Source organism: Triturus cristatus, chromosome 1_2, assembly GCF_964204655.1.
Source record: "Triturus cristatus chromosome 1_2, aTriCri1.1, whole genome shotgun sequence".
Taxonomy (NCBI): domain Eukaryota; kingdom Metazoa; phylum Chordata; class Amphibia; order Caudata; family Salamandridae; genus Triturus; species Triturus cristatus.
In genome coordinates, this window is record NC_140580.1 from 526,288,086 (window position 1) to 526,315,423 (window position 27,338).

At 43.3% G+C, this 27,338-nt stretch overlaps 1 protein-coding gene across 1 annotated transcript in view; it reads left to right on the plus strand.

The window, feature by feature from the left end:
• Nucleotides 1-27,338, plus strand: part of GOT1 (glutamic-oxaloacetic transaminase 1) — a 110,933-nt gene that overhangs the window by 47,613 nt on the left and 35,982 nt on the right. Inside the window, exons 2-4 of the mRNA XM_085606323.1 lie at nucleotides 977-1,158; nucleotides 1,669-1,792; nucleotides 3,203-3,315. Of these exons, the coding sequence (XP_085462449.1) occupies nucleotides 977-1,158; nucleotides 1,669-1,792; nucleotides 3,203-3,315 (419 nt within the window). The remainder of the gene's footprint in view (nucleotides 1-976; nucleotides 1,159-1,668; nucleotides 1,793-3,202; nucleotides 3,316-27,338) is intronic.

A 27,338-nucleotide genomic window follows, 5' to 3' on the forward strand; every position in this document is an offset into this window, starting at 1 on the left:
TCTACTTTGCCCACAGAGCCCATTATGAAACAGACCCCATGCTGCTTATGTGATTGCCCCGAAGTCAAAGTGATCCCTTTATTTGGCTCTTCTCTCTTGCTATCAGACCACCAATATAGACCGGCTTGGTGGGCGGTAGTGCCTCCTCTATTGATGCTTTCTATGTTTGGAATTCACCTTTCTTGGCCCATGCAAAGCAGAATCATTCTACGTCTAGAAAGGCTGTCCAAATGAATGTGTTTTTATAGATTTTTTTTTCCTATCTTTTCTGATGGTGATGTTGTTCCGTTCATCTTTAAGACATTTGTTGCTCTTTATATGTAACAACTCAACTCATATCTTGAATGTATAGGTTTTCATTATTTTTAGTGAATGCCCTCAAGCATTTAAACGCAGAGGTGGTGGCAATTTTTGAAGAAATAGAGCATAAATTCTGGTGCTGAAGCATTGTCACTTGAGGGATAGTTCAGGTGTCTGATGCCTAACCAGGATTATGTGCTTCAGTCGGTGTTTCCTGTACTGATGTTAAGAGTCTATAGGACCTTGATTTTTTTGGATCATGACTCCTCGCACTGATGCTTTATCCATGGCATTAACTCAGATTTTTTTTTTTAATCACTTATTAATATTTTTGTTTAACAAAAACAAGATCTTCATTATCTGATGACTCTCTATGAGAAGACCCAGGGTTGTATTGTTTCCACCCCACCTAAATTACTCGTTTTTCTCTTTACCCAAATTATTTTATTTTTTTAAATGAGTAAATGCATCCAGAATCTTAATATTTTGGTTTCATTTTCCTCAGTTTTCAATCGCTGAGATGAACCTGAAGTTATTGAAAGTGTGAAGTGGTACTTTTTCTAAATGCTATAAATAAAGCAGTGCTTCTTTAGAACTCCTTGAACCCATTCTGTTGATCTTTCTTGGCTCGGTTTTTGTTGGGGCCTCGTTTTAAGTGTACTTTCTTCGTTTGTAGCCTACCGGACAAATGACTGCCAGCCCTGGGTCCTCCCAGTAGTGAAGAAGGCGGAACAGAAAATCGCCAACGATGCTTCTTTGAATCACGAGTATCTGCCTATCCTTGGACTTCCGGAATTCAGAGCCAGTGCCTCCAGAATCGCCCTGGGCGAGGACAGCCCTGCAATCAAAGAGAACAGGGTAAGCTGACCAGTACTACAGAAGGAGTGTGGATGCAAGTGCGTTCATATTGTAGATGCAGTAGTTGAGTTTGATTTTAACGGCTAACTGTAAGTCTTGTATTTGAGTAACTCATCCAGTGATGAAATAATTGTTCTCTTTAATGACCGAATTGAAATGTGTCTCACTAGTATTCCCTGGTCTCCTGGAAAATCTCTTGGTGCAAGTTAACCTGTTTCCCTACTACCAAATCTGGAAGCCGAAAAAATGTTTTGCTGCTGTGTTTCAAATGTACCACTTTGTGTTCTGTGTAAATCTTTTGCCACTGTGACCAGGTCCACGCGTGAAAGGTGAATAATTAAACCGTTGGTACTAAAAGAAAAGGGTAAGGCCGAATATCTTTATTCTGTGCCCAAGCATGTGATCATTGAAGTGGAAGGCACAGGCATATCCGCTGTATATTTGCAAGTGAACACTATAGATGCATACCACCCAGTTATTGGCTTTTTGCTTCTTTTCCTATATTTTCAGGTGGGAGGCGTCCAGTCGTTGGGAGGCACTGGAGCACTACGCATTGGTGCTGAATTCCTAAGGCGCTGGTACAATGGCACCAACAACACATCTACTCCTATTTATATCTCTGGTCCATCCTGGGGTAAGAACGCTTAACCTGTCAGCAGTTTCAGGCTTTGGTCTTGTGGCTTGGTGGGTTGATGCCTATGTGGGGGCTGCCTATTGCAGTCCGTTTAGAATGAGGATGTTCCTATTCAAAGGTAGACGTGAGGATTTGAAGTGTCATCACGCCAAATGTTTGAGGAACCTTCAAGTAAAGAAATCTATTATTGAGTCCCAAAAAGTAATCTACTTTTACGACCTTTTCCTTGGTTACAGGTTTGGCTCGCGGTGGCCTAAGGATTCTCCTGTGGAAAAGAATAGGCCGTTCATTACTAAGTCCTGCTGTATTATAGTGCTACTTGTGTGTGCTAGTATTAAAGTGCCCGTTGCTCAGGCAGTCCTTTAATTAACAGAGCAATTTTTTAAGTTAAATGTAGTCTTTTGTTTAAAAAAGAAAGTTGTAGCCAAATTATGCTTCGCATACTGAGCATGCAGCCTCCTTCTCAGAATTTCTCAAGTGGATCTCCTGCAGTGTCATGCCAATCTGCTTCTTTATTTTAGTGTAGAGTTTCCACATGACTTTCAGAAAAAGTGCCTTACATCATTGATTAAATTGTACGATTAATTAATGACTGCAGAAACCGAATCGGTCATTCAGATGAGAATGGGTACCAGCAGAAAGCCCACGGTGACCAGAGAGGACACACGGCGAATGAACCATGCTTAAGATTAACATGAAGCCGTTGTAACGCAATGCATCAAATGTTTGCAGAAAAGCTCAGTCATCTGATCAGCCCCAACTCCTCAGCCAGCTCAAACCAACGAGGCACCGACTCAGGACCCACGTCGTCCACGACCCAGTTGGCAATAGTGTGGTGCAAGTTATTTCTGCAGCAGTGACCCCTAGGTGCTCACACTTGTATGAAGTGAACTCATTTCTACAATATTCTTTTTCCATCCATCAGAAATGCAGATTACTGTATTTCCAAGTCTGATCTCACTCCTATCTTTGATCCCCATTGGTCCCCAAATATCCACTTTCCTTCGATAATCAATGAACCAATAACTCTGAATTTTGAAATTTCTAGGAAGAGAATGATTTTTACTCTAACTTCCTCCGAGCTGCGCTAGATAAATTAAGACCGATTACATACAATATGTCACACCACTGCGTTGACATTCCAGTGAAGATTAAGCTACTAGCTAGACTCTGCCAAACATTTGCACAAATTATTTTGGTGTTTCTAAAGTTTGCATCCCCGCTGTTTTGTTCAGCTTAGTGGCTCGACTATACATGCGCTTCGTTCCATACTATAGTTTCCTAACCTGTTGGTACTGTTCTGCGCTCCACTTTGTTTTGCCTCTTAAAACCTTGTGGCTTTATAAATATTGTGTAAGATATTGTTATATTCCTGCTGCATGCCTTTTGATTGCTTTTAATGTCTTACAGAAAACCATAATGCTGTGTTCTTGGATGCTGGTTTCAAGGACATCAGGGTGTACCGCTACTGGGATGCGGCCAATCGAGGTCTGGATCTTCAGGGCCTGCTGCAGGATATGGAGGTGAATTCATGCAAATATAAGAGAACACTTGTTGCCTTTAAACCACAATTGAAACTCAAATCCTACCTCTGTTACTATTCACCAGAGGCCAGAGTTCTAATGCAGGGAGAAATCCTCAACTTTGTTTTGTTTCCGGATGAATGACACCTCAGAATGTATTGCCATGATTAAAGTAGGTTGTGATGTGTATCTGAACTAGTTGACTGACAACTTTTGAGTGCTTCTAGTGTTAGGGGAAATTAATAGACTATTACTATATAATAATAACTAATAATGCCGTAATAATGCCTTTGACTTGTATTTATAGAAAAGGGATATTTTTGCAGTAGTTGTGTTCTATGGTTTGATGTATAATGGTGGTTGCACCATTCATGATGAATCTGTTGGATTCTGTACATACTGTAAGGGGCTTTGGTTCAGCTTCCTTCAGCCATTGGCTTTTTTGGCTCCGAAATCTCCACCCATTGGCTTTAGATATTGTCAGTCACGTCCTGAATTAGCCGACAAAAGTATTTTTGTCTTATTTTGTTTCTGTAGAATATTTTGTTGCATTCTTCAGCTTCTTTTGGTCTACATGATGGACTATTTTAGATCATTGCACTTAAAATTCTGTGTCTCATTCATCCATCATATACACCATGTAACCAGTTTTTAAAAGGCTCTGCATTGCCGCAGAATTTTGTTGTTTTTGTAAGCGATCATGTCCAAGCAGCAATCCTTTTAGATGTACGAATGCTTCTTAATGCTTTGTCTGCGTCATTATTTTCACCTATGTGTAGCCATATAGTACAATCTTTGCTTGTTTTTTTTCCTCTCGGCTGTGTGAAATTCTTTTCTTCTGCAATATTTATTCTGTCACACATTCTGTTTTTAGGTCTCAGCTAGACAGCACATACGCTGTCTCTTATAGACCTGTTGTTTACAGTTACTGGGCTGCAGCCTGCCCACAGGCTTACCATTTGTTAGCTAAAACTTCGCTCTCTCATCCTTTGTTACGGTTTGCTGTGGCATGCAAGGGTCATGCCTCTTTTTGTGTTTGGCCCTCCCTTTAGAGCATGGACCAAGTACTTGTGTCCATCCACTGCTCCCTTTTTTTGGAACTACTTTTTAAATTGTGTTTACGTTCTCCATACGAGTGCTTGTGTTTTCACTCGCTCCTTTCCCCATTCATGTTGTTTCTGTCTGAATGAATGATGCAACTTATAAAGTGCACGAATGACCGGAGGCGTCTTCACGCTATGCGGAGCAAAGAAGAGCCGACGATGTCCTGAATAGTATTGTAGGAAATCACTGATTAAATAGCCAGGTATTGAGTTGCTTCCTAAAGACTGGGAGTGAGGTAGCTGTTTTTATTCCAAGTGGCAGCCGGTTCCAGTGAAGAGCTGTGATTCTAAAAAAGCTTCACTCCATGCCCAAATCCAAGGGCTTCCAGTTTGAGGAACAGAAAGACGGATTATTGCTGAACTGGATGACCTCGGTTTTTGTAGTTAAGCTTCAAGCAATTCCTATCCATCTACTCACTGCACTCATACATTTAATGACTGTGCTGCTGAAGTAATGTTCACTTTTCGTAAGTGAGACTGTTGTTTGTGTCATCGGCGTATGATGCCAGAGAAGAGCCAAAGGATTTAATCAAGGAGGCAAGTGGTGTAACACAAAGATTAAACAGGGGAGGGGACAGGGGAGAGCCCTGAGGAACTGCAAGGCAAGAAGTATGGATCGGCGTTAAATTTAGCAAGTGATACCACTTGTCAGCGTCCTGAAAGAAACTACTTTAGCAAGGCCAGTGCTGTGTCTCCAATACGGGCAACTAGTATCTCATGGTTAACCGTATCAAAGGCTGCTGAAAGTTCCAGGAAGATCAAGATTGCATTGCCCCCTCCATCAAGGGATGTTCTGGTTTCCTCCGTGGCTGTGACCTGAGCAGTTTTGGTGCTATGATTTTCTCTAAAACTGAACTGCGTATCATCTAAAAATTGATTAACCTCAATAAAAGAGAAAAGTTGGAGGTTCATGATTTTCTCCGCTAATTTAGCCCGATGGGGAAGCCGAGCTATGGGTCGATAGTTGGGATCCAGAATATTAAGATTAGGTTTCTTTACAATAGGTGGCACTCGTGCTGCTTTCCAGGAAGTGGGGAAAATCTGTGTTAAACATGGTGGAGAAGATTACAGATACATGTGCTAAGACTTCTAGAACCAGGGGAATTTTCATAGGGGGCTTGAGTCATAGGGAGATCCAGCTTTAATCTTTGGAATACGTTCAACAATCTGTGCCACTGTGGTGGTCGTAAAGTGTCCGAAGCTGACTAACTTGGGTTTGATTTAGTAGATATATTAGTGGAGCAACTGCTGGAGAAAATTGTATAGATAGTAAGAAATTTTTCCTGAATTAACAGGCTAGAGAATTGCAGAATTCTTGTTTATAATTGCTGTATCGGATATTGTGGGGGTAGTCCTTTTTTTTTTTTTTTTTTTTTTTTTTTTTTAAGAGTTTGAAAAATGGTTTTGGATACGTCGTTGGCCATTTTTATTTGTAATGTGAAATATTTAGATTTGGCAGCCAAGATTGCTTTTTAATAACTACCTAGGCAAGATTTATACTTTTCCCTCTCCTCTCTCATATTCGGAGTGCCATTTGCGCTCTTGTCTATGGCATTCCTGTTTGAGGGTTCTAAGTGAATCATCAAACCAGGGTTTAGACATCTTTGTATTATCCTTTTTCGGACCTCTAAAGAAAATATCATTAAGGGCTAAGCAGATCCAACTATAGTAGTCCTCTGTCATCTGATCTGGATTGGTCTCATTAATAGAAAATGATTGTCTCACCCCCTTCCTGCCCCGTCTGTTTTTTCTTTACCTCCCCCAACACCACTGCTCTTTTTAAGTGTGTTGAAGCACTTCATAGGAATAATTGTCACTTAGGCGCCATTGCTATTTCCTTAACAGTAACAAACACACAAATGCCTCTGTATTCCATGTTGTTTACCCCAACACCCTCCTTCTCAATAGCTGTTGTTGCTTCCCCTTCACACTTGGAAGCGGGAGAAGCTGCAATGTTTTGCAGGCAGAACGTGAGCTACAGCAAAATCGTACAGTATATAAAGCCCTAATCTGAAAAGATTATAAAGTGAGATTGATTCTGAAAACTAGGCCTGCTGTCCATGCACTCTGCTCTGTCTACTGGCAACTTTCAAACATATTGCTAGTGTCTAAATGACCAATAAAAGAGGATGCAGCTTCAATCGTCAACTGGAACACTGGAACCCTGGAACGGGCATCTCAGCATTGCAGTTGCAGACTAATAAGAAATAAAGCTGATATTTAGTGTAACCGAATGTGTTAGTGTTACAGATCTTTGCCTCGATAAACACAAATTTTATGCAAAGGCCACAAATTCCACAAAATTAATGTTTTCTTTTTTACAAAATGCCTACATTTAGAACGGCTCCAAAGCATGTGAAACTGGATAGTTGAGTTGTTCTTCGTGTACCTGCAATGGGATAAATGTCCTGGGCTGGAAAAATCATTTTTTTAGGTTCCAAAACAATTTACGTAAACAGCTATTGATAATCAAGAGAAATGTGCACTTCATCGTTGTAATGCTCACACTTACTCCAGCAAAACCTAGGTATAATGCCTTTTGGAAATTCCAGAGTGTTATAGGTAGACAGTCAGTCAAACTTTATTTCTATCAACCAAGGATCATAACCGTACAGATATATTAAAGTGGTCCTATCGGTAGCCATGTCATAGAAAACAAGAATTCTCAGGACGAGCATTGTACATTTTGAACCACAAGATTTCATAAACTGCATCATATAGGTTTCCCTAGACCTGCTTAATTATACAGTGGCTCCGTTTCAAACACACTAAACAAACTTGGCAGTGTACCTAGGTGCTAGGCGGTCCATCCATCCATCCATTTAAAACGGTAATGTAATGTGGGGTTGGGTTTTATATGGGCAACCTATATTGCTGGACCTAGACTCAACTTTACACAGTACAGACTGCACAAATAAAGTGCAAGTGCTTCTCGTGCCGTATAGTTCCCCAGCCTATTTAACCTTTTAGTCCCGAAAGGGTGTGCAAAATTGCAGCAGGCCACTAGGTAATAAAGTGCAATATTCCTTTCAGGCTCTTCATCAGACATATGGCACAGTACCACTGAATTTGAGTTAAAACCTGATTAAAAAGCTTTAAATTTAAATCCAATGTTTAAAAATAGTCGTAAAATCAGGAGTAGTTTAAAAGGTTAAAGTGCATAAAAGATTAGCTAAAAAATAATGGAGCAATATTAGATATGAAAGGAAGAAGGCTCGCCCACAGCCTCCCACATGATTATTAAGGCAGACCCTGTTCACTTGCTCGTATACACTTTGGAGGCCAGATCCGGCAGTCAAGAGGTATCTTGCTACAGTGAATACCACCAGCCATGAACAGTCTGTCCTCTACATCCTAAAAGCTTGTAGGTGCCTCTAGTTCCCAGATTCCTGCACATGGGCAATAACCATATTTTCTTCTGGCGGGCATAAGCAGGACAAAAACATGAAATTTGGGGTATGGTCTCTGGAGACCCTCTGCATGCGCGACACTCCTCACCCACATACTGTACATTAGCCCACTTGGAACAGAAGGCTCTGGTGGGGAGTGACTGATACCTAAATTGTGACAGTTTCCTAGCCACAAGGGCCCTCCTCATTCGTCTTTTCATACAGAGGGAGCATTTTGAAGTTGATCAATTCTGTAGTTATCGTGCCTCTACTGCTACGAAAAAATTCTATAGATACATTCTCCCAGCAAGCCAATTTAAAGTCCCTATGGAGTTTGATTTCTCTGGCCTTGCCCAAAGCTTCTCCAATCCCAGCTTCTGTAGTGTAGTCTGATCAGCATCAGCCATGGGATTTTGAGGGCACCAGGTGTGGCCAAAAGACCCCTTAGGGGTTCCCTATATGCTTTCGAAAGCAGACGAGGTCCAAAGTCTATGCCAGTAAAGCCAAGGCCTACACTCTGTTTTCCGGGAGCTTTTCCTGGGAGCTTTTCCTAACTGCCATGTCGAGATGCAATGGTGTCAAAGGTGACCTGGGGAAGAGTAAAGAGGGACCTAATGAAATTGTTTTCTGCTAGTGTTAACATGTTACAATTGGTGTGACCGCATTGTAGATCTCAATGGCCGGGGCAGCTGTCTTTGAGCTAGTTTTATTGTGTATCTTTAGCAATGATGTCGAGTAGTGAAGCACAGAGCAGTGAGATTTTTGTACTTGCTTTGGCCGCTCCAGGTTTGGTGTTGATTTTATCGCTAGATAAGGTGTAAACCTGCTCAATAGGGTTATTGTTGGCATACAGCCTACATTTGATGTTTTTACTTTTTGCAGGGTTAAATATCATACATTTCATATTGGAGCTATTAAGCTCTAACCCAGGCTCGCTACAAAAGTTATTAAAATCATTCATGAGCTGCTGTAGACCTTTGAGTGATTTAGAAATCGGGACAGTGTCGTCTGCAAAAAGTATAACTTGCACTCTCCCACCTGCCACTTTGGGAGCATCACAACCATATCTATCCAGCCATTCCACTACGTCATTTATGTGTAATGAGAACAATGAGGGGGGCCAAAACACAACCCTGCCTGACCTCCTGCAGAATTCTAATCGGGTCAGTGAGTGGCTCCTGCTCCCTCCACCTGACCCTTGTGTTGTCTTCGTGAAGCCGGACAAGGATTGCTAGTAGTAAAGCCCATCTTATCTAGAGTTGACCAGAGGGTTGCCCTAAGGAATAGGCCGAAAGCTTCATGAAAGACAACAAGGGTGACCAAATCTACCCCCTGTTGACTGCTACAGCCTTTCAGAATATGCAGTTGAATCGGAAAATCTTACCTACAGTGCTAACACCACTTCTGAACTCCACCTGTAATTCAGATAATACATTATTCTGCTCAATCCAGTCCAGAAGGTGTGCCTAAACTTGTTTACAGAAGATCTTGTGTGAAACATCTATTAAACTTATCGGGCGATAGTTATTCTGCACACTGTGTTGGCCCTTCTTATAGATTGGAATAATCTCGGCAGAAAGCCAGGGTGTGGGGGATCTTCATACCCTTTAGAATAGAGTTTGAGAGACTATTAATATAGGGGCCCCAAACATCCAGATGGGAATTGAAGGGCTTGTTTGTGATCTGGTCGGGCCTGGTTCTTTTGCTGAAGCCCTAGACATAATCGCTTATCTTTTCCCTATACTCACATTCCATGGTGGTGTGATCTTTTGGCTTGGCTGCCAAGAAAGAATCGATATCCACCTATAAAAGATCCTCACTACAGGAATACTGATTTCTAAAATGGGACAAGAATCCTGAGATTGCACGGAATATTCTGCTGCCTCCCTGCCACCATGTTATCTCAATGCCAGAGTGAACCAGAGCCTTACATTGTCCTTAATACTCAAGGCAGAGGGCAGCTCGTCCCAGAGTGCGTTTTCCAAGTCTCTATTGGCATGTGCCAGTTCCTTTTTAAAAGTTGGCCTACACAGCACAAGCTGGGGCCTATTTTTAGTTTTAGCTGCTAACAGAAGCCCTGTTTTAGTCACCCTACAAATTTTGATGTACCCAGTCGCTTGCCTCCGAGTCGTCAGTCCGCGCTTATCATTCTGCACCAAAAGGTCTCTTATGTTAGAAAAGAGCACTTAATTGATCTTTTTCATAGTCAAGCCTTTCTCTGATGAGGACAGGCTATCTAATATCTCCACCTGCTCCTTGGCCATGTTATCCATTAACACCAAGACCTCCAAGTGCTTTTTAACCCATCCTTACTTAATGGCTTTCCCATTGTTTGAGAATGTAACATCGCCAACTTGGGCAAAACTTTGGGGACAAGGGGCATTGACTAGGATACCCAGCGGCAACAAACTAAGATTATTATGGTCACTGTCCGCTCTTTCAATGAACACCATGTCGTACATGAATGCCCATCCTTTCAAGCTGATTAAGAACTAGTCAATACAGCTAGTGTGGCCTGGTCTGTTAAATGTATGTCTGCCCTCAGTTCTCCCGTTTACTGCTCTAAGGTTGAATTTTAGAGTTCAAGCAAGTAGCTGTGCTGTCCTCCGTGTCCACTTCACTATTTGGGGGTGGGGGTGAATTCTCCATTTTGAATCTTGCTCAGCTGTTTGGTTTAAGTCCGAAGATAAAAGATGTTCAAAGGGGGAGTTTAGAGCGCCAGCAACTATAACCTCCTCTTTTGCCCTTGTATTCTGTGAGGAAATCCCCTACAATGCTTATAGGTTTAGTTTCCTCGTTTCGGCCCCCCAAACCAGTTGTACACATTAAAGCGGACCAGGGAATGGCCACTATGGAAATCCACACTTACTGCCAATACATCTGGGGATGTGACTGGTAAGGCTCTTATTGAACATTGCAATTCTGTCATTACCCATATCGCCAAGCCAACGGAGGGTCTTCCCCCTAAATGACTGTGTTGCCTTAGCGCAAAATAAAGGGTATCCGTTTCTTGTGACTGAGGAGGTGCCCCACGTCTCCTGGAGGAGACAGATGTCATACTCTTATATAAACTGCACCCAGTCTGTATCACCAAGCTTAGGGCCTAACTCAGCCACATTCCAAGACAACATTTTGATTAACTTTGTAGTGCAGTCTTTGGATTCTGTCTGGCTGCTGTGAGTAAGTACCACATGGTCTGGTTGGTCTATCAAGGTCAGCAGGGGACTTGACCTGCCCCTGTCCTCCAGGGTGCTAGTTCCCCTTGGTCTAGATGCTCTCTGCCCCTCCAACTACCCAAGGGCTCACTCTTTCCATGGCCTCTTATACCATAAGTCCCAACACCCTGGATTGGCTATCAGCGGGCTCTTCTGGAGTAGCGGGTTTACTCAGTCAATCAACCGCTCCCAGCCTGCTGTGCCAGTTTGATCCCTGGTCTATTAGTCTTATATCATATTGGGCTTCTAGGCCGTCCCTATATTAAATCTGGGTTTAAGCACTCCCTAATTTGCGAGCATCTATGGACAGAAGACCTTAAACCAATGCCTGGTCCTTCAAAATCACTCTCACTAGGTCGCAGGAATTGCCCGGTGTCTCAATCTGCTCAGCTGTCATAATACCACTCCTAACGATTGAATAGCACTTCTTTACATTCAGAATCCAATAGGTGGCTTTATTGGTTAGGGAATCCTGGTCTTCCCTATGACCCTGAGTTACTTTGGGCCAGGTAACACTGGGCTGGGAGGAGAGTATGGGGTCTAGAGGGGCGTTACCACCTGTGCTAGAAGAAGAGGCAAATAGGGTTATGGGATCTTGTACTTTCCAGGGACCTAAACAGACGGAACGATCTTGGTAGCACTCATCAGTATCATGACCTTGTAAATTTTCCCTTCCAAAGTTTTCACAACCAAGCTCCGGTCCGGGACCTCGTCCCTCAGTCCCTCAATTACCTCCAATAGTTTATCCAGGTTTACGGGTATACTAGTATGTGCAGCAGCGTCACCAATTACCCTGTGTTCCCTTTTAAGCTCGCTATCCCCCTGAATAGAGAGCGTGGAAAACTTATTTCGTATGGTATATCTGGATTGGCCAGTGGCAGACCGTTGTCCCCGTGCTCTGATCAGCATTGCTTGAGTTCTGTGATGATCATGGAGAAGTTGCGATGGGAGATGGGTTTGGAGTCTTCATCTTGGTAAACATGTCTGCAATGCTCGTCTTTTGCCTTTTCTTCTTGGTTGAGGAAGATTTTAAATTTGGGCAAACCCTTAGGTCGACAAGAGAATGCAATATCTCTTCTACTTCCTCCAACAGGTCTTCAATTGTCTCCATGACGCAGTTCCCTCCTGCTAATTGTGAGCCTTTCTTTGCAGAAGGGGGGGCCCTTGGCCACATCAGCAGCCTTCCTCTTTCTTATTTAATCTTACACTGTGAGGTTTGATCGAATTAAGAAAATAGTACAACAGCAAGCACTCTCCTGTGCTGCTATATGGCCTGTTATAGCACAGAAAGCGCAAAATAACACGAGGGAGGAACATTTAAAATAAGCAGTAAAACTATCGGTACCTTTTTGGGCAAGATGTCAGAGGTGCGGCCCAGCCCAGGCTTTGCCAGAGAGTGGCACGCAAGCGTCCCGTGCAGTAGGATTGCCAGGAGTGCTTTGAGCACGTTTGTGCATGCAGCTCATTGTTTGGCTCCTCCAGGCGTGGAGATCTATGGGTCATGGGGTCCCCTTGTTGAAATGCTGGTGCTCTTGAAGGGGCTTGGGACCCCCTTGTCTGCTGTAAGTCCATATCCCGCAGCAGAATTGCCAGAAGCGCTTTGAGCGTGTTTGTGAGGCAGCCTCGTCCCTTTTCTCCTGGTCGTCTGCTCGTTGTTGGTGCCTCAGGGCGTGGTGATCTGCGGAGCATGGAGTTCCCTTGTGGAAATGCTGGTCCTCTCGGTGTGGTTTGGGATCCCCTGGTCTGCTGAAAATCAAGATAGAAAGCTGAAAAGTAGACAATAGTCTGAAATCAGCTAGGGTGTAATTTGTTTAGTTTTATCTAGGATTTCCCAAAGAAATAAAAAATAATTAATACATGTGGGGGGAAAAGGAAAGGGGTAACATGATATGCACAGAATGTCTAAAAGCAAACCTAATATCGTCACGTCCTTCAAGCTCTTCCAGTCTCCGAGATCTCCAATGTTTGAAGCCCATGATATCCAGATCCAACATTGTGGCCGTGGCTCCAATGTTTTTTAGCACGCATGCGCTGCTCTGCATCTTGTCTTGTAAGCACTTAAAACTTCTATGTGTGGGCCTGACTCCCCCCCCCCCCCCCCCCCCCCCGCTCATTGGGTTGGCTGTTGCCTGTGTCCTTTTCTTATTTTAGCCTGCAAATGGCTAAAGGCGGGCGCATGTCCCACCTTTTTGTCAAATGTTCACTCCCACTACGTTTTGCTTGCGGAACGAGCAGGGGCGCGCAGGCTGGCAGCTGCATTCCTCTCCTCGTGGGTCCGTTTACACGCACAGCGCCGTGAGGAATTCCCACGCCTTGTGGGGATCTTTTTGTTTGGTTACATCTTTTACAGATTCCAGCTGAAATGGGTCTCTGAATTTCCATGGAGGTTAAGAAGCAGTGTCGGCACTTGCCAGCCTCCAGGTACCTTTCCCAATCATTCCTCACTGCTAATTTCGGTGTCGCTTCATTTCTTTTTAGAGAATTGCTTTTGAGCATGTTTGTGTATGGCTCTAATGTGTGCTTCAATTTGGTCAATTACTGTTTCAGCCTGCAAACCCCCGGGAAAGCTCAACATCCACGGGCTAAATGTAGGCAGCCACCGCGGCCGCCAGGTCTGCACCTTTGTAATGTCGTGTTTTATTTATTGAAATGTCACCCAGGATTTCCTCTTCGCAGGCACGTTTATATGCTTGTAGGTATTAATGAATTACGGTATATATAAGTTAACTCCTTCGCTGCCAGGCCTTTTTCCCTCCCTCCTGTGCCACGCCCTTTTTTGGCTATTTGGGGTAGTGCGCGCTGAGGCCCCTGTAACTCTTTGACCACATAAGGTATCCACGCCAAATTTGCGTCCTTTTTTTCCAACATCATGGGGATTCTAAAGGTACTCGGGGTTTGTGGATTCCCCTGGAGGGGTCACAGAAATTAGCCAAAATACAGCAAAATTTGGGGGTTTTTTGGGCAAATGGGAAAACGGGCTGCAAATGAAAGCATCTGGGTTTTTCCCTGCAAATGTTATCAAAAAGAGGTTTGTGGGGCTGAAATCACCATTTTCACAGCTTTTAGGGGATACCAGACTTTTGTCAGAAACCCAACATTTTTTACACAATTTTGGCATTTTTCTGGGACATAGCCTATTTTTGCTATTTTTTGTGCTTTCAACCTCCTTCCAGTTAATGGTAGAAATGGGTACAAAAGCAATGATGGATCCTGGAAAGCTATACATTTTAGAGAAGTAGATAACATTCTGAATTCAGCAAGGGGTCATTTGTGTAGATCCATCAAGGTTTCTTTATAGAAACTAACAGTTAAATATAGGAGAAATTGAAAATTTGTTGAAAAAAAGCGCCTTTTGTGTCAACGTTTTCACCTGTAACTTCTTCTAATTTTGACAGCTCTTTGAAAGCAATATACAGTTACATCCGCTGGACATTGCTGGTTGTGGGGATATATAAGACTTGTAGGTTCACCAAGAACCCGACTAACCCAGAGCCAAAAACTGAGCAGCAACTTGCAATGGTTTTTTATTATGTACCGGGTATATAGTAATTCTGTAAAAATGTGTACATGGAAAAATCGGTATGAAATACACCTATGTATTTCTGAAATGGGAACAAAATGATAGAGTTTAGAAGCAGTAGATATTTGCACATTTCCGAAATTGGGATACTCATACTAGCATGAGAATTATCAGTCATTTTTTTTAGAAATAATTCTTTTTTACACAATGTCTTTCATTTGGAAGGCAGAAATGCATCGAAAGTCAATAGGTAATAACAGTTCCTTTATAAATCTGAATTACCCTAAGTCTCCCGATAAAAATGGTACCTCACTTGTAGGGGTAGGCATAGTGCCCACGACAGGAAATGGCTCAAAACCCAACGTGAACACACCACATTTTCACAATGCAAAATTACCCTTTTTTAGCAAAGTGCCTAGCTGTAGTTTTTTAACCCTAGCTCTGCCGGCACCTAGGGAAACCTAGCAAACCTATACATTTTTGAAAACTAGACACCCAGGGGAATCCAGAAAGGGGTGACTTGACTGCCTTCCACCAGGTTCTGTTACCCAGAATCCCTTGTAAACCTAAAAATTTGCCAGAAAAAACACCTTTTCCCCACATTTCTCTGGTGGAAAGCTCTGGAATCTGCGTGGATCCACAAATTTCCACCCACCCCGCGTTCCCCAAAGTCTTCCGAGAAAAATGGTACCTCACTTGTGTGGGTCGGCCTAGTGCCCACGACAGGAAACTGCGCAAAACGCATCGTAGACACACCTCAATTTCGCAGTGAAAAATTAACCTTTTTTGGCAAAGTGCCTAGCTGTAGTTTTTGAACCCTAGCTCTGCTGGCACCTAGGGAAACCTACCAAACCCACAAATTTCTGAAAACTAGACACCCGGGGGATTCCAGGGAGGTATGGCTTGCATGGATCCCCCAACGTTTCCTTACCCAGAATGCCCTGCAAACCTCAAATTTAGCTGTAATATTCACCTTTTACACACATTTTTGTGTGGGAAAGTTGTGGCATCACCGGGCTGACACAAATTTCCTACCACCCAGCGTTCCCCCGGGTCTCCCGATAAAAACGGTCCCTCACTCGTGTGGGAGGCCCAAGTACCCGCCAAGGGCAAGGGCCCAAAACGTAGTGAGGCGCACTACGTTTAGGACCCTTGCCTGTTGAGGTACACTACGTTTTGGACCCTTGCCTGTCGCGGGTACTTGGGCCTCCCACACGAGTGAGGCACCGTTTTTACCCCTTTCTATGCAAGGAGAAGCACAAACAGGACAACAAGGTTATGATACAAAAACTGTAAGAAAAAGAGCAATGGCAAAATACAGTAAAAATACATAGAGATACATGCTTGTAACACAGCTCAGATGTGAGCAGTAAAAAAAAAAAGAGAGAAATACATATTATCCACTTTTCAATTCATAACTTGTCCATAGCAAAGTTAGATCACATTGCACCTAAATATACTCGCCTGTGGGAGACCAGATTTTACCTCCCCTTACTCCCTTCCTAATCCCTTTGGTTTTGTATATTGATGTTTCTAAATTATACATAGCTAATAACCTTGAGCGCCAGCTCGAACTTCGGAGGATCAGGACTAATCCAATCCTTGGTTATACAAGCCCGTACCACCGCCATACAAATAAACAAAGATATGTTGGCTCTTGTTCTGGTCTGTGCAAAAGTGTCCGACCCCACCCCTTTCAAAACCAATTCCCCAGTCATACACAAAGAGGCACCCATTATTATACCTCCAAACTGATCAATTTCCCTAAAAAATTCCTCTAACTTTGGACATAAGAAAAAATATGAATTGAATCTGCTGCGAAAAGACCACATCTATTACAATTGACACCAACCGATGTCCCCCATTTAGAGATCTTACTTGGGGTAAAGGGCCATGTAATGTTGAGTGCGCATCCTCCCAGTCAACAAAAGTTGATTAGCAAGCCCTAAGGAGTCCTTAATGTTAACTTCCTCGACCCCCAATTTCCTTCCCCATTTTCCTTGACATATCTCTAAATCATCAGGAAATACCTCTAGTAAATGTGCATAGTATTGCCCAATAGGTGTATTTCTTCATTTTTTTTTTAATAAGCGGAATCTTAACAAACTGTTGTTCATATCCAGGCCCTAGCTTACTTAGGAAACTACGAATTTGGAGATATTTAAAGAACTCTTGTTTGGCTAAACCGTATTTCCCTTGCAGATCTACAAAAGTTACCAATTGGCCATCTTCACATAAATCACCTGGGCAGTGAATATCATTTAATCCCCATCTATAGGCCACTTGGTCGCGAAAAATTAATGGGAGGAGCCCGGGAGCTGTAAATGGTGTGTAAGCATTCAACTTGGAGACACCTAGCTTACGCTTAACTTGCCTCCAGAAAGACTAAGCTGCCTTAAGAATTTTGAATTTAGTTTTCTTAAAATAGCTTGGTTCTATAATTTTGACTAGAAATTCATTAGTCTCGTCCCCCAACCCGAATTCATATATCGGTGGTCTATGGCATAGCAAAATTTCCGCATCACCCACTACCAAGGGACTAATACATTGCATCATTGCTGCCCAGTAGTACAACATAAAATGTGGAATACCCCAGCCACCATGATCTTTTGGTAGCACCATTTTCTTATAAGCCGTTCTCTGTCGGCTATACCCCCATAGGAACCTAGAGCAGATCCTCTCTAACCTCTTAAAACATGATACAGGTAATTCTAGGGGAATTGTCCTGAACATATATAAAAACTTTGGCAATACCAAAATTTTTAGTACATTAGATCTCCCATAAATGGGTAAGTGCAAATGATCCAACCGCTCCAATGTTGAATTCACCCTTGCCAGCACTGGATTCATGTTCAGTTCTGGAATATTCCCGACCGGCGTTAACATTTAGATTCCCAAATATGTGACTTATGGAACAATAGCCACATTAGCCGGAGGATCACCGCCCACATAAAGAACTTGAGTTTTGGATATATTTAAGTTAGAACCAGAAAAGCTCCCGAACTGACTTGCCAGTATATTAATCGCAGGAAGTGCAGAAACAATATCTCTTGTAACAACAACAATATCATCGGCATATGATAATGCTCTATACTCAATATGCCGCAATTGAACTGGTTTTATGCCAATATGCTGGTGCAAATAAAAGAGGGGAGCAAGGGCACCCTTGCCGTGTGCCTCTACCTATCTTAAATTAACCTGACTCCTGACCAGAAATTTGTATACTTGCTTCCGGAAAAATATACAATGCCCTAATTGCCTGCTGAATCTTGGGGCCAAACACCTTCAGTCTTAAAACCTCCCACATATATGGCCAGGAAACCCTGTCGAATGCCTTCTCGGCATCTAACAGGATTACCCCCAAAGTGGTCTCGGTTGATTGTGCCCAACCTAGAAAAGAAATCACGCACCTCACTTGATCGGTAGTATCTCTGCCAGGGATGAACCCGTGTTGGAAGTTGGAGACCAATACAGAGAACCTCAGCTAAGCACAGAGCAATAATCTTAGAATAGATTTTACTGTCCGAGTTGATTAATGAGATTGGTATATAAGATTTGGGCAGTAATTCTGGCTTATTTTTTTTTTGTAGAAAGACAATAATAGTGGTTTTGTGCCAGGACTCTGGCACAATTCCTCTTTGCGCAGCCGAAAATAAAGTCAGAAGTTTTGGTTTTAAAATTTGGCGAAGGTCCTATAAAATTCAAGGGGGATGCAATCAGGACCCACAGCCTTGCCTGCTGCCAGTGATATTATAGCCGCTTCTATTTCCTCCCAAGCAATATCTTCGTCTAGTCTAGTGTAGTGTAAATGTATCCTGGGGAAGACCCAATGCTTCTGGTGCTTCTAAGATATCCCCTGATTCCTCCTCACCACCAGGGGGTACTTCATTCTGCGGTGTCTCCGATCCAGCACCTGTGTTTCTGCATGTTCCATCGGGTAAACATATGGTCTCCCCATTTACTGCAAGTCCATTGCCCCCTGCTGAACTGGAGATATCAGAAGATTTTGCTTCAATCCCAGCTCGCATGTAGCATTTAATGGCACCAGTGATGTTGCACTTTTGTTACCAGATTGGGTTATTGCTGAAGCCCTTAATGGAACAGTGTCGGGGCTCTTACCTTTCCCTTGTGCTCTTTTAAATATTGCCGGAATTTTTGCTGCTTTCCCGTTGGCGCTGTCTCCTTTATGTACGGCCCCAGGAGGAGAATTAATTTTTTCCTGCCGTGTACCGACAGTGCTACCACGTCCGTTGCCCGCAGGGGGGGGGGGGTCGAAATCGTTGCCACCGCCGCCCGGGTCTTGGGACCTTTGGTGGTGTTCTTGGGCGCCATCACTGTGTGCTCTGGTCCTGGGTTTCCAACAGATCCTCCGGCTGAGCCAGAACCACAAACCGCCGAAAGCAGAACGCTCCCGAGCTCCACCGATATGCGCGAGATTCCCAGTGCTTTATATTACAGATCTATTATTTTGTATGCAGTCGTTTTTTTGTGGATTCATATGTATACTCTACTAATCCTGTCCACTCAATATGAACATTATTTCTGTAATTGTAAGGTATTCTAGTGCACTGGTAACTTAAGGCCATCTTACCCTGCCCCCTACCCCTACCAACACACACAACACTACCAGGTCTATTCACAAGAGCTTGTGTTACTCTTTTATATGGCTTATGAGATGGTGGGAAAACCTCTCAAATTCTCATAAAGAGAATCTTCAGGGATGGTGATCTACACTTGTACCCATAGAAAGTACTGTGTGTTCTTTGCCCTATTTTATCTGCGTATCGCTCTCCCCAGCCCTCCAAATCCCTAAATAATTAATGCTATATTTCAGCCTCTTACCACTATCTTTCCTCCTACATTCTAATACTATAATCCACTCTATAACACTATACTCCCTCAAACAATTTACAGCACTTTAACCTACTTCCTAAGATTAGTCTTCAATAATATCCATGTAAAACTCCTCTATACAGCGAGACCTATTTACATTGCCAATGCTTGTTTCCTCTGTGTACTGACCATGTGTACTTAAAAATGAAAAATCTAATTAATGCAAATAGGGTAATTTGAAGCTCTGTATTTCTTTTAATGTACTCAAGAATCTGAGTTAGGTGGCGCACAACCAAGATGGCCGCGCACCTGTGAGGGCCTTGCTGTTTGGCGGCATGATCCTTCAAATATCTGGATATTTCACGCATTAACTTCGTTCCCACTGCCTGCCGCCTGATTCTCACCCCTATGCCTACCTCTGGTTGAAAAATCTGCAACCGCGGACGCTCCTAAGCAGTCCCGGAGCCGTGTGTTATTCTGAGCAGGGACTGGCATCGCGCATGTCTGAGCATCGCCCGGCTGCTGCCACTACGCAAGCCCTGGGGAGTCCTTTGGTGTGTGGGCCACGGGGAGGGGGGAGGGGGGGAGACTCGTGCGGATCTCTGCTACCTCCTGTACCTCTGCTGTACAGCCAGATCACTGCATGCCCTGCCACTTTCCTCATCCTTCGTTCAAGTGTATGTGGTAAGCGGCGGTGAAAGTAGTTGCGCAGGTCAAAGACGCGCTGTTCTTGATGGTGCTGCCCCGTCAATGCCCATGCTCCATGGGGCCGCTTTCGTACTCTCCGCATATCTGAAGGACATAACCCTGGGATGGCTGAGCGACGCCAAGAGAGAATTCCTTGCCACACCCTTTGAAAATGATGAGGTACGGGCTGCAATTATGCAGATGCAGTCTGGGAAGGCCCCAGGCAGAGGTGGCCTCCCATTGACTTCTATAAAAACCTACATTGATCAACTGCTTAAAGTACTAAAACAGGTCTACATAGAGGTCCAGGAGCTGGAGATTCTGCCCAGTTCTATGAGGGAGGCTCTCATCACCTCTCTTCTGAAACCTGGTAAACCTGTGAACATTTATGACTCCTACCGCCCTCTATCTCTCATTAACAATGATGCGAAAATCCTCGCCAAAATACTGGCAAATAGGCTAAGCCACCTAATGGAGAAGCTAGTTCTACCAGACCAGGCTGGATTTATCCCCGTTAGGGTGACGTCATATAACCTTCGTATCCTCTTCTCCATCCTACAAAACGTAGATCCGCAGCTTGCACTAGTGGCTGTCTTTTTAGGCTCCACAAAGGCCTTTGATTCGGTGGAATGGGATTTTCAGGTTATCCTTCAAAATATGGGGCTACCCAAAGGGTTCCTGTCATGGATACACCTCTTGTACACAACTCCAGTAGTGAGGGTTTTAATTAATGAGCACACTCCCTCCCCCTTCTCCATCACCCGGGGTACGCGGCAGGGGTGCCTGCTCTCCCCACTCCTTTTCGCACTAGCGATCGAGCCCCTGGCAGCCAAAATCAGACAATATCACAAGTTGCTACACTGCCTTCTATTCGCCCAATTCTCATTTCTCTATATGCCGATGATATCACCTTATACATTAGGGAACTTCATCACAACCGCAATCAGTTGCTTCGGGAGGTTGTAAGATTCGGTGGACTGTCCGGAATCCACATTAATTGGGCGAAATCCCAGATCTTTCCACTCACCACTTCGGTGACCGCCTTAACTCCGGACTTCCCCATAGAATGGTGCGCCACTGAAGTGAAATACTTGGGGATACACATCACTGCCGACCGTGAAGAGTTGATGCGGCTCAACTATGCAGGGCATTGGAGAACATTACAAGCAGTATTACGAGATGGATTGGTCTCCCGCTGTCTATGGCAGGACGTACCTCTCATCAAAATAGTTGTCCTCCCAAACTACTATAACTTTTTTTTAAACATGCCGTATGACCCGGGCAGGCATTTTTTCGCTGCAATTTGCTCAGAACCGACCTGTCTGACCTGGGGTGGCAAACCTTCTCGGGTGAAGTGGGAAACACTTATCAGACCCTATTCCCAGGGGGTGTTGGATGTCCCTAATTTGGAATTATATTATCTCTGCGCTCAGTCAAATTATGCCCACTACTGGTTCTTCTACCCCCCTCACGTGGCAGTGGAACACTGGCTGGCGGACCCCGTTCCTTTGGAGGGAGCCATTTTAACCACACCCGCTCCCTGGGCAGCTGACCCGTCCGCTCTCGACTGCATGGTTAAAGCATGGCAACACATTGCTAGACAACTGCAAGCACCCATGCTGTACTCTCCTCCCTCTTGTTTACCACCCCAAAATGCCGGTCTTGCAGGAAGGTGCCCTCGAGATGTATCTATTGATGTTTCTGGTGTTCCTGATAATGTGCTGCATCTACTTGTCATCTAAATCTTATTACTGAGCATGTAACTACTTGTGTACTATATATGCTTTGCTGAATATATGTTTCAGAACATTTAAATAAAAAAAAAATCTGAGTTTAGAGATGGTGGTCATTTGTACCACTCCAAAATCTAGATTACATATAATGCCAGATGATTGAGGACGTTTATTTCAAAAAGAGTTTTTTTGTGTACACAGATTGAAGAAATTAAGTAGCAAATGCCCTACGGTCTTGTAACAGGACTTCTTACAATTAAAACTGTACCCTATAACTGTTTGTAGGCCTATTGTGCGAGACAGGCAAGGCTCAAGATCGCAACCATGGAAAGCACATGAAAGAAACTGAGAATGTGGTTTATTTTTGGGGTGTGGTTAGCTGTGGTATATGGGCCCTGGGTTGGCCGGCACAAGGAGGTGTACATACCCCAGACATTTCTAAACACTTGACACCTGGAGTGGGGGAGTGGTGGTTTTTTTTTTTTTCTTTTTTCAAAAACTGATTTTCCTCACATTTCTGTGACTGGTGTTTCTAAACTTGTGGGGAACATCTCAACTCTCAACACCCAGTGTTGAAACACTAATGCAGCCAATAAAAAAAGTTTTGCACATGTGGCTGGGTTTACCATAATGCACAATAGCAGAGCAGGCCTAAACTGTGACTTTGTGAAGTTAATGTAGTGTCAGTATAATTAATGTTTCTGTCTAAACCTGTCGTGCAGTAGGCCCACCCGCACAAGGCTATCTTTATATTAGGTGAAGTGTGGAAACACTGAATGATGGGACTGTTGCTGGATATTATAGAGTTTTTTGCTACAATAGAGCTAATTAGACCAGTTGCATTCTCCTGATGGAGGCGGATAGAGAGGACACTCCAGGTATTCCTGTGGTGCTGCTTCTTGGACTAATGTGTGACTAAAAGAAAGCATCACCCTCCAGAACCTCATGACTTTTGAAAATCCTCAAAGAACGAAAAACAAGATTGGTGACAGCTTTAGGCCTCACGACTGTGCATGCATAGAAAGGCAGGGTCACATTCACTGCCCCAGACCCGAACGGCCTCTTAAAACTAGTCAAAACATGTTGGCACAAATATAGAAGATTTAATTGAATGATTGTATTCAATAAGAAACCTCAACATATGTTTTGTATCTATAACCCAGGTACTCGATGAATAAAGGAAACTTTTGGGTATACCTGTAGGTATTTTTAACTGTAAATTTTCACCTGGATCCCTGCTTATCCAGTTTGATTTAATTTAGGAACTCCCATTCTATCTTTGGTTGAGAATGCCCTGGTGGTGATAGGGACCAATGATGAAGCATATCACGATAAGTGAGTGAGGCGTCTACTCCAATATCTTTGAATATCCAAGAGGTTAACAGAGGGACCCTTTTGATAAATAGTCAAGAGGTGTTCATCCCCCAGAACTCTTTAAATATTTCAGTTGCTCTTTGTGTGCGACTATTCCAGAGTTCTCTGTCACAGAAAAGTGAAGAAATTGTGATTTTTATTTTAACACATACTTTGCACGTTGTACTGGGTAATACAACATGCTGATATCCATGCAAGCCACATCACCATGGATTCTCCCTGGGTGTCTAGTTGTTAGAAATGTCCATGATTGCTAGGTTTCCGTGAAAACTGAACCTGGGCCCAGATATTGCAGTCATCCCAATGGAAGCTCTCCCCATTGCCCTTGTGTCTAGTGAATGGATCCCTGCTCAAACCCATTGGAATCCACACGTCTTGTATATCCAAACTCTGGGGAACACAGATGTGTGCCTAGTCCTGGTTATATCTGTTATTGCGAAAGGAAGGCTGACAGACATTTCCCTGTTTTAGGGAAATTTGTTGAAAATTTACAAACATTATGTGCAACGCTTTGTTCTGACACAGAGTGATCGAAACCTTAGGAATGTAAGTATTGAAAATGTGGTTGGCATAGGGTTCCATATGACCCTGGAGTGATGCCTTCAAACAAAAGAAAACAGGTACCCTAAATCAGCATTTCACTTCAGTTGCTTCTGAACTTTCCCGAATACATTGCATTTAGTTTATAGCCTGTTGGCACCCCAGAGCTTTTGAAAACCCAGAGCTTTTGAAAACCCACTCATATTTAATACCCCCACTCAGGGGAACATGGATTTGGATCAATTCTTGGCAGGGATATGTTAATTCGATGGAAGTACTATGTTTATGGAAGAAATTGATTAAAAAATAAGACTAATCTTGGCAAAGGTCATCTGGCTTGCACTAGTACATGCCCCAGGTTGCACAGATTGGAAAATGACGTTAAAAATAAAAAAAAAGAATAAATAAAAAAAAAATTATTTATATATATATATATGTGTGTGTATATATATATGTGTGTATATATATGTGTATGTATATGTGTATGTGTATATATATATATATATATATATATATATATATATATATATATATTATATTATATTTGCAAATCTCCACTTTGCCGGGGCCCCCAACTCTGCAGGGCGGGTTCAGGACAGGAATGGAGAATCCTGTTTAATTCAACACACGAAACAAGAAGAACCCACAGCTTCGGCATCCTTTCAGGGTGACAGCTTTATTGTGTCTGAAATACATGGCAGCTTGACAACTCTTTTACGTCTTTACGCGTTTCAGCGCCTCGCGCCTTGATCACAGGTGAGTTGATTTTGAATCCAAGTGGTCACGTGGTCTTTCCTTTAGACCACCATTCCCAGAATGCACTAATATGCAAATTTCAGCTTTGGCTCGACATAGTATCATTTTTGGCATTAGTATCCTTGTATTATTGTCAAAGTCCAATCATTATCTTAATTTCTTATGCTGCATTCCGGTGAAACATTTAAAAAGCACAGTGCACTTATCTGCCATGTAGCGAGTAGTTTCCTGACCGAAAAACACGAAGACTGCTGGATAGAGGTAAGAACCTCCTTCCCCCTTTCTCTTCAACCACGCAAATAGTCACGGAAGTCCATTTTTCGACTGCTGTGGTGAAAGAGCGAGTCATGCCCCTCCATTTGATATATTTGCAAATCTCCACTTTGCCGGGGCCCCCAAGTCTGCAGGGCGGGTTCAGGACAGGAATGGAGAATCCTGTTTAATTCAACACACGAAACAAGAAGAACCCACAGCTTCGGCATCCTTTCAGGGTGACAGCTTTATTGTGTCTGAAATACATGGCAGCTTGACAACTCTTTTACGTCCTTGCGCGTTTCAGCGCCTCGCGCCTTGATCACAGGTGAGTTGATTTTGAATCCAAGTGGTCACGTGGTCTTTCCTTTAGACCACCATTCCCAGAATGCACTAATATGCAAATGTCAGCTTTGGCTCGACATAGTATCATTTTTGGCATTAGTATCCTTGTATTATTGTCAAAGTCCAATCATTATCTTAATTTCTTATGCTGCATTCCGGTGAAACATTTAAAAAGCACAGTGCACTTATCTGCCATGTAGCGAGTAGTTTCCTGACAGAAAAACACGAAGACTGCTGGATAGAGGATATATATATATATATATATATATATATATATATATTTCTCCTAGGATTGATCTAATGAACAGAGCACCAGAAGCACGGTTTCTGCCACAATTCAGTTATCTGCTCTAACATTATGTAATTGATTATGCAAACTACTACTGCCCTTAAGACCCAGAGGTATCTGGTTCTTCTAGGCTATGGAACGCCGGGGCAGTATTTTCAATGGTTAGTTTTATTTTATTTGTGCATTGTTTTTTAAAGCGCGGACATTACCTGAAGGTATCGGAGCGATGTACAATAGAGCCAGTTACGTTACAAAAGAACAGTGGAACACAATAAAACATAAAAAAAAAAAAAAACAAGAGACTAAAAATGAAGATTACATAGACACAAATTCCGATAAAGCACGCAGGAGAGAGGAATGTACAGGAAAAAATACACATTTTTACAATGAGCGAACTTCCAAGAGGGGCCTGAGAATGAAAGTATTAGTTCTCAAAGTGTCTTAGGAAGAGGAGAGATTTGAGATCAGCTTTGAAGATCCGGGTAGAGGAGGTGGCATGGAGCAATGGGGGAAGTGAGTTCCAGATTCTCACCGCATTGCCTGAGAAGGATTGTGCCATCGATCTTTCCCTTTTGAAGATGGGGGGGCTCAAGCGGAAGCTTTCCGCATTGCGAGAGGGTCGAGAGCCTCTGGACAATTTCAATTTGTTTGCCAGGTAACGAGTGGAGGACGTGTGTAAGGCTTTATGCGTGATGCAGGCAGTTTTGTAAATGGATCTTGCCTCAATCGGAAGCCATTGAAGAGCGGACAGGATAGGGGTGACGTGGTCGCTTCGTTTAGACCCTAAAATGAAGCGAGCTGCTGAATGGAGGATGGATTTGAGAGGGGAGAGGTGGGTTTTAGGTAGGCCCGTCAGGAGAGAATTGCAATAATCCAGTCTTGAGAGAACCAGCGATTGTACCAAGGTTTTTAAGTCTTTCTCCTGGAAGTACCGACTGATTCCCCCACAGGAGGCGCAACTGGTGTCGTGCGTTCTTGGCAATAGAGTTGATGTGGGAGATTAGGTTCAGTCTTTTCTCAAGAATGACACCTAGGGATTTAGCGCTGTCGACAATGATGGGTTTGCTGTTTAGTAAGTTCAGCTGATCCACCCACGATTGAACAGGAGGAGGTGAGAGAGAGAGAGAGGTAGAACGGAGGAGGAGTTCAGTTTTGCTGGGATTTAGAATGAGTTGGTGACCTAACATCCAGTTGTAAATGGAGTTGAGAGTAGAGTTGAGTAGTGCGAGATCATGTGCGGAAGACACCTTGAGGTAGATTTGAGTGTCTTCCACATATAGATGGTAATGGATCCCAGATTTCCTTAGGAGGTTCCCTAATGGTTCCAGGTAGAGATTAAACAAGGTGGGTGCCAGGATAGAACCTTGAGAGACGTCTTGACCTACAGCCAATGGGGAAGAAAGGCTGTTCGCTATCTTAATAATTTGGGATCTGTCCGAGAGAAAAGAGGCAAGCCATTTAACCTCTTCGCTGCGGCGCAAATTCCGCTGCAGTGCTGGACATTCCATACGCGGGCGTGGTCATGACGTCTCCCGGCCGTCGTCCGCAAACGCCCATTGTGACCCATGACGGCCGGGAGACGTCATGAGCATGGAAGAGGTTAAGCACTGTGCCATCCAATCCCATTCTCTGTTGAAGAGTGTTCAGGAGGGTACTATGATTAACAGTGTAAAAGGCTGCAGAGACGTCTAGAAGAATCAGAAGGCACGATTCCCCAAAGTATGTGCAGCGCATCATCAATCACTTGCAGCAGGGCTGTTACAGTGCTGCAATTTTTGGATATAGCCAGATAGGAAAACGTCAAGGAGATTATTGTCCATAATATGTAGTGCCAGTTGGTTCGCAACACGTTTTTCGGTGATTTTCGACAGAAAAGGGAGGTTGGTGATAGGTCGGAAGTTGTTGAGGTCGTTCGGGGATTTATGTTTATTTACTTGAGAAATGCAAGAAAATAGTATGTTTTTTGTGGACTAAATGACAAAAAAAT